General features: G+C 36.9%; 1 protein-coding gene across 2 annotated transcripts in view; it reads left to right on the forward strand.

Annotated features, from left to right (window-relative positions):
• ngfb (nerve growth factor b (beta polypeptide)) overlaps positions 1-9,157 on the forward strand; it is a 115,319-nt gene extending 106,162 nt beyond the window's left edge. For both annotated transcript variants that reach the window (XM_051706509.1, XM_051706508.1), the window contains exons 2-3: positions 6,984-7,096; positions 8,205-9,157. In XM_051706509.1, the coding sequence (XP_051562469.1) occupies positions 7,021-7,096; positions 8,205-8,818 (690 nt within the window). In that variant the 5' untranslated portion in view covers positions 6,984-7,020 and the 3' untranslated portion in view covers positions 8,819-9,157. The remainder of the gene's footprint in view (positions 1-6,983; positions 7,097-8,204) is intronic.
• Positions 9,158-14,525: the final 5,368 nt, after the last annotated feature.

A 14,525-nucleotide genomic window follows, 5' to 3' on the forward strand; every position in this document is an offset into this window, starting at 1 on the left:
CATCTGCTTCAGATTAAAATAGCCTGCCAGAAGGGTCCAGCTTGCCTTTATGCCTGCGATTTCCCAGTAGTTTCTCAATAACAGTAAAACAGTAATGTGCAAGCATAGACTTCTACAAACAGAAACAGGAGGGATCTCAAAAAAATAGGACACTTGACAGTTGGTCTAAATTGCCTGCTATTATCCTTTTTAGCTAGCTTCCGCAGAATTACGTCCAGAGGGCAAACAAAAGACATCTTGGGCTCTGGATTCCAAGCATGCTGGAGCTAGCCAGTAGCACACAATCTTACAGAGGCATTTACATGGCCAGGAGCATCAGTTCAACACATTTATTCTTTTGATTAATTCACTGAATAGATTGGTACTGTATTTTGCCTCCCAGTTATAGATGTCGGTTAAGTTGTCTGTCAGATGTACTACAATACAATTACATTTGGGCTACTGTAAGAACATGCTGTGATTTATAAGTCTGAAAGGAATAGTTCACTCAAAAGGAAGATTCTATCATCATTTACTCACCCTCATGTTCTCCTAAACCTGTAAGACTTTCTTCCATGGAACACAAAAAGATGTTAGACAAAATTATACCCGGCCTCAGTCACCATTCACTTTCATTGTATGGGGAAAAAAAATGCAATGAAAGTGAATGGTTATTGAGACTAGCGTGCTGCATCTCCTTTTGTGTTCCACAGAAGAATGAAAGTCATACAGATTTGAAACAACATGAGGGTGAGCACATGATGACAGAATCTTTGGGTGACCTATCCCTTTAAGACACTTGCAAAGTATTTTTTGAATGAAAACACAATACAGTTAGTTGTCTTGTATAATTCTGCACGTTCCTTTGAGATAAATCACTGTTCTATCACTGTCCAAGTAAATGATGTAACTTCTGTTTCTCATTAAGGGAATTTGTTGAAATTGTTAAATAAAGCTGCTGGTGGTTGCTGGTAAATGTGGAGGAGCTCAGGCTTTACAGTTGGGAGATGTGAGTAATATTTTTTCTTGATGTCTTCACATTTCAGCATGATTCTCTTCTCTCAGTGGAAAATTCAACCCGTTTTCTTTAGTCTGAAAACAAGAGAGTCTCAGATGTGTTCTTTGGAAAGGAAACATCATACAATTCTCATTATGGGACCGTTGATGTGTTTGAAATGTTTCCTGTTCACCCACATGTTAGTTTTTTACGCACTGACCACTAAATAACTCATTTTACGCAGTATACTTTGAACACTGTAACTTTTCAAAAATGAATATGCTTTGTTGTAATTTAAGGACATATAAAAGGGTACCGAACTGTCAGAAATCAGAATCACTTCCTAAAATCCCTTTTTTATTTGTGCTGTTGTTGCCCCACCAAAATTGCTGTCACTTCTCCACTTTGTGAAGGATGATGTAATTAACCCCTTAAACTCTGGTGCATTTTTGGGCTGCCACCCGCAATTTTTCACACTCAAATTTAAAAGCTCTCCATTCACACATACTGTGGACTAATTGCAAAAAATGTGTCACATTTTTCAGAAAACCCCCCACATAAAAATAAAATAAAAAAAAAGACTGCAATTATTCATAAATAATATTGTTTGTGTTTATAATCTTATGATAAACAGAATTTATATATATATATATATATATATATATATATATATTTGTTGTTGTTGTCCTAACTTTGTAAACATGTAATTCTGGTTCTTATCAATCTACCTCACTTTGAAAAGTCTTATTTCATTCCATTAGATGGCAGTAAGCACTAGAAAAAATATTTGTTTCTCTATCACATTCCATCACAATATACAGATCTGAAATGTAGGTGGCATTCTAAAACATTTTACCCCTCACAGATGTGCTCGTCCATAGACATTCAGTCTAATTTTCAGTTCAAGCACCACCCTTATTGTTTCATTGAATAACTTAGCCTCTGAGTGGACTAGAAGCTCAATCTAGGTATCTTTAGAAAGCTGAGATCCTCCCCTTAGCTATTATTTATAAGATTATATCATCAATAGTCGAAAACATATTTTTCTGATGATTTTTTTAGCATGCCTTTCCAGCTGGATGGCACATTATGTTCTGGACATCTAAGATATAAAATTGGATTATTCAGACAAGCAAGCTCACAGACAAGTACGTTTTTATAATTTTTTTAGAAATCTGCTGGTAAGAGCAGATATAATGTTTTTGGATACTTGGGGCTTACAGCAGCAGTGATTGGCACATAAAAGAGCCGTTTGTATTTGATGATTTCCAGAAATCATATTTCACTTTGTGGTATTAGGGAAACAAAAACTGTATAGTCACATTCCTGACATTTGATATATGACTTGTCCATTTTGGTGCTATGTGAAAGACTTTTATTTTCATATAAATATTTCTACCACATTACCTCTAGGGGGCACATATTTTGTTATTTTATGTAACATAAATGCAAAACATGGAAAGTGAAATTGAGGACAATGGAAAAAACCTATTTCCAAGAAATTGTGTTGTCTTTGAAACATTTCAATTAGAGAAAAGACCTAAAAAAAAAAAATAAAAAAAAACGAAGTTGTCAAATTGGATATAACTTGACAAAGTAAACGTTAGTTAATGATTTTATCACACTAAAATCATGTTAACACACATATTGTTTACATCTTGTGGCTATACTTTTTTAAAACATTGAGTATTTTGACATTTATGAATTGGCCCCATTCACTTCCATTGTAAGTGCCTCACTGTAACGCAATTTTTAGCTTTTTTAAGATATAAATGGAGGGACGAGTCAAAATATTTTTTTGTGGTAATCAACGTTAGGTCACAAATGCTGTCAATTGAGCATAACTTGTATTGAACCTGGAATATTCCTTTAAGACATATGATGGGTAAAATAAATGTACTGTAATGCAGTTGGAATGATCCAAAAAGTCTTATACCCACTGACCACTAAACTTTGATTGCCATTTATGTTTATTGTTGAAAGGAGAAAGTTCTTAACAGTTCAGGTGGCCTCTGTCCTGGGAGAATAGCCCTAAAAATCAATACAATGTGTACCACACACATACAAGCCCTCTGGCTTGTCTGTCTGGGAAAGAAAGCGGTGTTCTGTGCATTCTGTTGTCCTTGTCCACACAGGAAGAGTAGGTCGTTTATTCTGACCATGTTCACGTACTGGGAGGCTTTTTTGTGAACAATTATGTGAAATACATTTTAGAACTTTTATGGTGCCTTTTTTAACTAAATAAAAACTTGTAGGTAATTCAGAGTTTCATTGCTTGTCATTATAGATTCTAACTGAGATAATACAGCATATTAAATAATATAAAATGGGGCATCTTAATTCTGTGTATCTCATGGAATGCAGGGGTTGGTTCTGGGTCACGTGTGAATTTCTTGAGTGTTGAGGATGGTTGCCAGTGTGTTTCTATGTTACAACTTTTTGTTGTTGTTGTTGTTGTTGTTGTTGTTTCTATAGTCTGCCAGGAGAAAATCACTTAAGTAATACCACATCTCTCCTTAACAAGCCATAAGTATGCATAAATAACCATGAATATGTGCAATAATAATAATAGTGATTCTTGCCAAGTCAAGCATGTATGCAAATGTTCAAAGAAGATGAGATGATCTCATTGTATAATCACATGTATAATTGCTAACAGGGTGTTTACATAAACATTGATGGTACAGTCAAATGTGTCTTTTATGAATGTCCAGTTTCATAGTTCCAAATCTAGAAGCAGGGCTCAATATATTGCCCCATCTCGAATCGTCATCAACTATGACATGATGTCGATAACGTAAAAGAGATCAATCTTTCACACCATTTCATAATAGACCATGTCCAGCCATCTGGATGTGTGAATATGCTTATGTGTGTTTATGAATGTGAGTGCAACACGTCCCTGTTTGTTCTTTTTATTAACAATCGTAAATTTGTCTTTGAAGCATTAATAAACTAATAATGGCAATGAAATGTCTTCATAACATGGGCACATGTGAGCTCCAGTTTCTGGGAGAAATGTCCACAGAGTGGCACCAAAAGCCAGTTGTACTTTTAGTTGTAAATAAACTAATACAGTCAACAGTAATGCATTATTTATTAAGCATACACCCTAACTTCTCATTTTAACTAGATAAAATCTTGGGGTTTCAACCCTAAACCTAACCGTCAGTGGGGTAGAAATGTAATTTTTGAGTGAAAATGCAACCTCCCAATTGCACTCATCATTGTTTATGTGAACACTATTACTTCCTGGTTTTCACAGAATACAAACCATGTCTTGGTATCAGTAGCGCTAGAGGAAAATGTGTTCACACTTGAATCGATGCAAAAATGTCTGATGGGGGATGCCGTTTGTCAGCAATTTGGCTGAATGGGGTTGATTTCAGGGTACATGAACTTTCGGAACCAACATGTCGATTTCCTGTGTGATCATCTTGGAACTGAATATTGACTTATTTTACTCTGCATAAGCCTTTGCTATTGCTCATACTTAAGCCCAATGTATAGGCTACTTTGGTTAGCGTCTGCGTACAGTCGAACGCTAGCCTCAATTTGACTGTGCACGCATACACAGGTGGTTGGCGCATGGGCGCTACGACTGCGATGAGATACTGGCCTATTTCTCCTCAGGAGTTTAGACCCATAAAGATGTCTCTGTATTCCTTCAGACTCAAGTTTACAAATGCAGGTATCTCCTGACCTCCTCACACACGCGCTCTTGATGTGCACATCCACTGTTATTGTTTTCAAATTCGTTTCCTGTTGTTTAGCGACAATTACATCTAGCGCTTCTTCATGACAGTAATGGCTGTGAGTGTTGCCACCTTGTGAACCCACTAATTAGTACAAATAATTCCAGGCCCATGCGCATTCTCCGTGTTCAGAGTATGCGCGGTTAGAAAAATCTGGCTGCATGCGTTCAGTGCTTGAGCACTCTGCTGATGATGTAATTTGCATCAGGCACCCTGTACGCGGAGTCTGACCGAAGTATTCTTTTGGCTTTAGGGTTAGGGATTTGAACAAACCCCTAACCCGAAGTATTACACTTCGGAATGTAACTTGTCCTGCACCATTTTTGCTACAGACATGAAATAGTGCAACTTGTAGAGACTTATGATTTTCACCTGGCAAATGATAAAATGGGTGTTCCGGTAGACTTGAGAGAGAGACCAAAGCCATATCGAGGGACCAATATATCATAGAGACTTGGAGGTGAGCTAGCAGCTTCACTTTTTGTATAATGGCATTAACATGCCCAATGTTTAACTTCATTGCACACTGCAATTATTGTCATTATATTAACTGACAGGTTCTTGTGAAAGTATGTATATTCTAGCAAAATTCCAGCTTCTGCGCAAGTCTTCAGTATGCACTAAAGTGTATGCACTAAAGTCTACAGGCCCAGGGTCAGCACAAAGCCATGCTTCATCCCTAAGCTCTGCCACACATGAGTGCTTAGAGAGAGCTGCCCTCCAGGTGATTGAATTCATAGCCCTGTGGAGGCTGAAGATAAGGCTGTGTGTATGTGTGGTTTGAAAGGGCTCACGTTACACGTTGAAACCCATGCCACCCATGAACTGTTACCATATGAAAGCACACTGTTTTGAAAGGAGAGCACTGCCTGGCTCGGCTCTCTGTGTCACCATGATAACAATGCCTATGCCAGAACGTGTTAAATTGTCTCTATCACAGCTAATGAGTTTGATGTCAGTGGGTTTCTAAAACCATCTCCGCAAAGCCACATAGAAAAGAGATGTAGTCCAAAGCAATTTCCCCCCAAAATAAGAATTTGTTTGAAGTTTGTGTATAGTATGTTATGTCATTGCGATAGTTTTGGTGCTGGGTGTAAGTTGATGAGTGTCTAATTTGTCTGTTTGGTCTGTGTGTGTGACGCTTGAACACCAATTAGAAAGCATTTACTGTCATTCAAAGAAGCTGAAATTGCTCTTATACATTCACTGAAGCAAATGAGGCCATACATTCTGGTCATATTTGTGCAACTGCTCCCAACATCTCAGCAAAGGAAGGAAACTACTGATGAAGAATATCTTCCATTAGGAAAGAAACATGACAATTAGATTTAGCTTTAATATCTCAATTGCTTCTACTAGATATCAATGAGATCAAACTAAGAGCAAATTTAAAGGAATAGTTCACCCAAAACAGAGAATTCTCTAATTATTTACTTCATGCCTTCCCAGATGTCTATGACTTTCTTTTTTCTGCAGAACACAAACAAAGCTTTTTAGAAGAATATCTCAGCTCTGTAGGTCCATACAATGCAAGTGAATGGTGACCAGAACTTTGAAGCTATAGAAAGCACATAAATGCAGCATAAAATCCATAAGACTCCAGTGGTATAATCCATGTCCCCTGAATCGATCCAATCGGTTTTGGGTGAGAACCGACCAAAATGTAACTCCTTTTTCACTGTACACCTTGTCTTTGCAGTCTCTAGGCACAATCATGACTTCAAGCTCGATTACACGTCCTAGTGCTTGACGCATACGCAGAGCGCTAGATTATGCAAGGAAGTGTATTCAAGCTTGAAATCATGATCGCCAAGGAGACTGCTGATGTCAAAATTTATACTGAAAGTCTTCTGATTCTCAGTAAAAAGCTAAAGTAATCTCACGCGTCTATTTGCCAAGATACCAATGTTTGCGTTCAAACAAACATTTCTCAATAAATTCTTCCAGAACCAAATGATTGGAACTATACTATCCACATTCATTTTATAGCTCTATACTCTTACTGTATGTTAAGAATTGTCTAATTTGTGTCTATTAGTATTCCTCCTAAGGGCTATTAGGAGAAACATTGGAGACAAAACTGACGCTTAAAAAAACTCAATTAAGTCTCCAAAAATATAAAAGAGCAAAGTCTGAGTGTGCCACATGTGATTAGGCAAAATACAAACCTGTCCATGATCAATAAGTACATGCTAAACCATGTTAAAAAATGTTGAGGTTGCTTTAGTTCATACATTTTTATCTCTTTATAGAGGAGCTAGAAGCAAAAGATGCCACGCTGGTCAATACATGTACCATGAGGAGCAGAGGAGATCTACACTAAAGACAGACAGGAGAAAACAGTTCACCTGGATGCATTTCACAGGTAAACACACTAATTTTTTTCTGGAGCATAAGGTTAACCACATAAAATACCAGCACCTTAAGTTTTCAGCTGTCAATAAAGCACAGGCCACAGGTAAACAGTTAGCTTTTCTGAACATAATAATGTTTTGACACCTGATTTTACTTAAAAATGTAATATTCATGATTGGATGGATGGATGTATGGATGGACGGATGGTTAGTTGAAAAAACAATTAGTCGAAAAAAGAATAAAGATTACAATTACACCTCAAATAATCATGAAGTGTCATTTGCAGAATTTCCTGTAGGTATACTTTAGTCCTGTCTAATTTTTCTTTTTATAATGTGTGTTTTTTTTGTTTTTTTTGTTTTTTGCGACATTAAGCATTGTAACATACCAGAGACATGTCCGTTCTTGTCCGTTGCATGAATATAGTGATGGGTTGTTCATGAACGATTTGTTCATTTACTCACCCTCATGCCACCTCAAACAAAGATATTTTGAATGATGTATGAGGTGTTTTGTCTACAAAATGTAAGTCAGTGGGATCCAAAAAGGACATAAAAGGAGCATAAAAGTAATCCATACGACTCAAGTGGTTTAATCCATGTCTTCTGAAGCGATATGGTCGCTTTAGGTGAGAAAAATACCAAAATGTTCACTGATACATTGTTTGTGTGCAACACAGAAGAGAGTCATACAAGTTTGAGATAACATGAGGGTCAGTAAATGATGAATTATATTTTTTTGGTGATCTATCCCTTTATTAAGTTAAATTTAACCCTGAAAAATCCATTAAAAATGACTGACGCATCTGATTGGGGTCACATGACCATAACAGAGCTTATATTATACTGTACATTATTATCCTTAACACCGACTAGTCGACTAATCCTTCAAACAACCGACCGACTAGTTGATTATGAAATGTGGTAGTTTTGCACATTCATACATTTACAGAAAATCAGACATCATATTGGTCATCGGCCATTACATAAAAATAATTCTTGGTTATTTTATCAGACAATATTTCTATATCGTTGCAGACCTAAAAAAAATCTAAACAAATTAGACTGTCATTGTATATTGTCCACGGCAAATGTGATTTAATTCTCTGTTGTTTTCAGGTCACATTGAGCCCATGCAGTTGTCCTGGCTAGCCCTGCTGCTCTTGTCCTGCAGCCAGATGTTTGCCCAACACCCAGGTGACATCTGCCCACAAGACTCCAATCACAAACAGGATGTTGCACCCAACCCTGTGCCAACTGTGGATCCTAAACTTTTCAACAAGAGGCGATATCGCTCGGCCCGTGTTCTTTTCAGTGAACAACCGCCCAACTCAGAACCCTCTGGGCATCAAGAGACAAGGGGCAGGACGAAGAGGAAAGTGGGAGAACCTCAACACCGTGGCGTTTACTCCGTTTGTGAGAGCATTAGCCTTTGGGTTGGCAATAAGACCAAAGCTACGGACATCTCGGGCAATGAGGTTACGGTCTTGCCGGATGTAAACATCAACAACGTCAATAAAAAGCAGTACTTTTTTGAGACGACGTGCAGCAGTGGCCGGGCCAGTGGATCGGGGTGTTTGGGAATCGATGCACGGCATTGGAACTCGTACTGTACCAATTCGCACACATTCGTACGAGCATTGACTTCATTTAAGAACCTGGTGGCATGGAGACTAATTCGGATCAATGTAGCCTGTGTGTGTGTGCTCAGCCGAAAATCGTGGAGACAATGACAAACTGTCTGCTTTTCAGTCTAAAACTATGCCAATGTCAGCCTTATAATATCAAACTTGATCATCCAAAGTGATTTGTGTGATATCGAATTGATATGGGATTTTTCGTGTGCACACTATTAAGGACAACACATGACATTAAACAGACAATCTGAGGAGGATACATATGATGTGCTTTTCTCATTAGAAACTACAATGGACTTGAATGTTTCTCTTTTCTTTATGACGGTTCTGTCTTTTTTTGGAATCCTTGTTTTCCCCTATACAGCAATATGAGAACTTGTGGTGGTTTCTTGATAGGACCACACATGTATACATTCTTATTTGTTGTCATTGTTATTTATTAAAACATTATTGCCCAGGTTATTGTGGGGTAGTTAATGTGTTTACTAGGAAGTGCAGCTTGCTGAAGCTACAGCCTCATCAGTATTGGAGAAAACCGTATATTCAGTCATTTTTAATTGATTTTTCAGGGTTAAATTTAACTTAATAAAGGGATAGATCACCAAAAAAAGATAATTCATCATTTACTGACCCTCATGTTATCTCAGACTTGTATGACTCTCTTCTGTGTTGCACACAAACAATGTATCAGTGAACATTTTGGTCTTTTTCTCACCCAAATCAATCATATCGCTTCAGAAGACATGGATTAAACCACTTGAGTCGTATGGATTATTTTTATGCTCCTTTTATGTCCTTTTTGGATCCCATCGACTCACATTTTGTAGACAAAACACCTCATACATCATTCAAAATATCTTTGTTTGAGGTGGCATGAGGGTGAGTAAATGAGAGAATTAAAATTTTTGGGTGAACTATCACTTTAAGCACCATCAGCAGCAACTGTGCCATTGTGTCAATTGACACTGAAAATAATTTTGACTCATAATAATAATATAATAATAAGGATTCAGCTATACACATTTTGTATGGCGATACCGATAACCGATTATTTAGAACAGCGACTGCCAATACCGATAGTTTGGTATGATAGTTTGGTTTAAGATGTAGGCCTATTATCCAACGTGTTTTTCTGCACTCTTTTGACAGGAAATAATCAGCCCTGATTATCTGCTGTTTTTAAACAACTGCCAATGTCCTATAGTACAGATAATTGCTTATACTGGGTAACACTGATGTTTAGCCGATGTATCTGTGTATAAATGAGCATGTTTACATGCACGTACTTGCAGCGGTTATGCTTAATAAGCCGACAACGTGTGCGGTCATGTAAACGCAATAAACCACGTTCCTTTATCGATGTAAAGGCCATAAATGGCTTATGAATAACCCGATCGGCACTGCGACGGCAATTTCGCGTGCCGTACCTGATGTTCTTACCGGCTTATACAATGTGAGCACATGTCGAGCGCATGTCACTTCATGGTTTGACATCAAATGTAGAGAATAACACGATTATTTCAAATGTTGTGCAAATGCGGATTTCTTGCCTTGTCGATTTTTTAAATAAGCTGATTTTAGAAAGTATTCGGCATATTGGTGTGCATGTAAACGGGCTCAATGATAATAATTTGGTTTATTAAAAAACACTGCTTCTCCTACAGTAATTTTGTTGATAAAAATATTTTTTACAGTAATGTATTCACATGGGAAATCTAGTAAAGTGAACATCTTATTATTTCACATTGTATACAAGTACAGTCATACACTTAGACACAGGACTAGTTATCATGAGGCTGGTGTGATAGAACTGTGCAAAGTTATAAATCCAATCTTTAAACCAACCAAATTTTAGCTTGGTATCTGTGCAAGAATACCAGGAAGGGGCATGGGAGGAACACAACTATAAAGCAGTGATTACATGACAAAAATCTCCATCTACAGGTATGGGGCCAGTCCATAAATACACACTATTTCAAACGTATAGCCACAAGACGTAAACATTATATTTGTTAACATGATTTTAGTGTGATAAAATTGCTTACTAACTGTATCTGCTTAAAGTTACAGTATATCCAATACCGGGATTGCAGGGGTTTGTCGTCATGGCAACAAGGTTGTAATACTGGATTAAACTTTACACAGATAGGGTAATTAAGCAATTTTATCTCACTAAAATCATGTTAAAACACATAATGTTTACATTTTGTTGCTATACTTTAGAAATAGTGTGTATTTTAGTGTTTATGAACTGGCCCAATTCACTTCCATTGTAAGTGCGTTACTTTTACCGCTTTTTCGAAATCATTTTTTTTGTGGAAATTATGCCCCAAATACTGTTAATCGAGCTCAACTGGTATTGAAACTGAAACATTCCTTTAACTCAGAATATTTTCCACTATGATTAAACTCCACCATTCTTACACACGGCCTCAGACTAAAGCTTTCAGGAGCAAAAGAAAATATTGCATATATGTCTGGTCTTGATGTGAAAACGATGTGATTCATGCACGACCTCACCTCCAATCGTGAGGATTAAAATTAACAGATAGCCCGTGCTGTCAGGTACTCCAAAGAAGCCAAAGAATTTGTTGAAAGTGTTCGTGAGGCCAATCTCACATCTTAACAGATGGTATGCCTCTCACACCAAAGGAACAACACATGGAAAAGGCCCTACATTGGAATGTTTTAGATGTTCCCTTTCCAGAGGTTTCCACGTGATGCCTACAAAACTGGCCAGGCAAGGGAAATCCCTTAAAAGCCAATTCTAGCAACCACAAACAGGTGTTTTGCTCCAGTCAGACATTTGAACACATTTGTTTAGGCAGCATGTGGATGCCTTAAAAAAAAAAAAAAAAGAAAAAAGAAAAGATAGATTGTGGTCTGTTAGAACCACCTATGGTTTGATTGTGTAAACAAAGGGAGACTACATGCCAAAGGTCAGGTGCATGGCCAAATCCTCAGGCTTAGGTCTGTGGGATCAAAAGTCAAATTTAAGGTGGAATTATGGGCTGGATTGTTAGGTTTACATATCCTTCATCAGCATGTTTGTGGTGTGTGATAGTGAGTGTCAAGCAGTCAATTTCAAAATCACTTTCGCACAGTTTCTCTTGCTCTAAATTAGCTCAGTATGCTTTGTGGCCATCAGTAATTTCAAACAGCTCGCTACACTCAACAATTTCAACGCTCTGGTAAAGAATGGGAGATAATTTTCCACGTTAATAGAATAAACAAACATGCCTCTTGATTGTTTGCAGGACAGTTCCCTATGGACAGTCTGTTTTGACAAATCCAAGAGCGCTCAAGCCTTTTGTTTAATTCACAAAGACTATTAATAGGATTAATGAACTGTGGATTGTACTGACATACCGTGGAGATTTCAAACAAGGATATGCCTTCCTGCAGCATGCCTTGGTGCTATGCTCCTTCAGAAAGATTAGATGTTTCCTAGATGTTCACATAAGCACTTCGAGAGGTCTAAATGTCCAACGTGAGAGATACCAGGGTAGTTTGACATTTCGAACAGCTGAGTGTGTGCTGTAAAGAGGTACAAAACAAAAACAAAGAACTGTCGCCCCTTAGTGGTTCATTTGCGCATTTACGCTCAAGGATTGCCGTTGTCTTTTGTCTCCTAGAAGTCAAGAGTAGACTTTTAAGGGATTCAATATATTATGTCACTCATGAAACGTACTTTAGTACTTGCAAATAGAATATAACAGTGGAAATAAAAACAAATGACACTGAACTTGATAAAATATGACATAAACAATATAAATACTTCATAAAGATTCGAATTCCAACAATGGGGACTCATAATTTCATATTTTATTAATTGTGCAAAAAAAATAAAAAAATAAATAAAAATAAAAATAAATACATAAATAAATGTATGATGATGACGATGATGATAATGATGATATTTGATATTTTAAAGAAGCACTCTGGAATTTGTCGTCTGACACCTAGCGGTGTGGAGGCAGCATCATTCAAACACAATAGTTTTCAGTTACCAGTGGCATTGTTGAAATTCACTATTCACAGTCAGGCATGATTATTTTAATCCATGAGTGAAAGTGTCCAATAATATGGTGGTTATTGAGATTATGCAAATATTATATGGCTGGTCATGTGATTCTAACATGGCAGCCCCCATGAGGGGACCCCAGGGCTGGCCCTTGCATTTTGGGGGTCCTAAGCAGATTTTCAAAATGGGGACCCCCTACCTACATGTACACCTATCTAAACACACCCAACATCAATAACTAAGCAAGTTTTTTTCACTGTAGTGGTAACGTTCTTTTATTAATAATTTTTCATAAATAATTTTCAGAATAAAATAATTGTACTACACATATTTTATCACTAGAAGGAGCACTACTCTTACAGAAACTTAATGAACTGGACTTCTCTGTGCTAGTTTTGTTCAAATTACAGTAGTATACCCTAATTTATTGCACCAAATGTCATAGTTTAAGAACTGGTAATTGAAAACAAAACAAAACAATGAATGGTTCTATTTCAAAGTATATATTTTTCACTTGTAAAACTCTTTTTAACAAACGAGTCTGATGAACTTTACTTGTCTTACTCTTAGTTTGTAAATCCTTTGAAACAGACTGTGGGTCTGTATCCTTGCAACGGTCTGCTATATTAAGGTTTTTTTTTATTTTATTTTTTTTTTTTGATTTTGTTAGCTAATTGAAATAAGATGATGGACAAAGTCTATAAGGTTAGCTCAAATGTACAAGCATTTACAGCTTTACAATGTTTTATAAACTCAGTCCAGTGCATTGTGTTTCAAGAGATAGTACAATTGCATCAAGATTAATCTATTCTTTGTTGACAACACTTGTGTTTTGGCATCATTGTATTATAGAATTTTAAAGTTTTCATCTTAAACAGTAGATATCATTTTTAAAAGGCCACTACAAAACCAAAGCACAATTCATTGAAGATGAACATTCCAAAACATAAAGACTCAACTTTCTAAAGTATATAATTACTTAGTACTAATGGTTTTAGTATTTTTGCACTGCTACAGTATGTATAAATAGGTATAAATACACCCATATGTTAATTTGAATAAAATGTAATTATTTTCCTTGCCACTCTCTGCTAAAAATGTCAGAAAGATTATCTCATCTATGGCAGTCATCAGGCACGCTCTGAGCTTGACCCCAAACACAACAGACAATGGCATCCTCTCACCAATGAGATGACAGTGATTGTGACTGATGTATTGTGTAAAGAGCCAAACCTTTTGAAAGAGACTCGATAATTATGAATACCCTGAATGTCTGACCACATCATGAAGGCATTGTAAATTACACTCTAGGTTGGTAAATTACACTTCTACAGTAAGAAATAAAAACAAATCTACTTATAGTTTTGTGAAAACATACACTCACTTAGCACTTTATTAGGAACACTATGCCCATAGACATAGGTTATTTCCCTCCGAAGAGCTGCCGTTCACTGGATGTTTTTTTGTTTTTGGCACCATTCTGATTAAAAACCAGACAATGTTGTGCGTGAGAACCCCAGGAGATCAGCAGTTACAGAAATACACAAACCAGCCCATCTGGCACCAACAATCATGCCATGGTCCAAATCACTGAGATCACGTTTTTTCCCCATTCTGATGGTTGATGTGAACATTATCTCAAGCTCCTGGCCTGTATCTGCATGATTGTATGCATTGCACTGCTGCCACATGATTGGCTGATTAGATAATCCCTTAGATAATCCCTATCTATCTATCTATCTATCTATCTATCTATCTATCTATCTATCTATCTATCTA

Source organism: Myxocyprinus asiaticus, chromosome 9, assembly GCF_019703515.2.
Source record: "Myxocyprinus asiaticus isolate MX2 ecotype Aquarium Trade chromosome 9, UBuf_Myxa_2, whole genome shotgun sequence".
Taxonomy (NCBI): Eukaryota; Metazoa; Chordata; class Actinopteri; order Cypriniformes; family Catostomidae; genus Myxocyprinus; species Myxocyprinus asiaticus.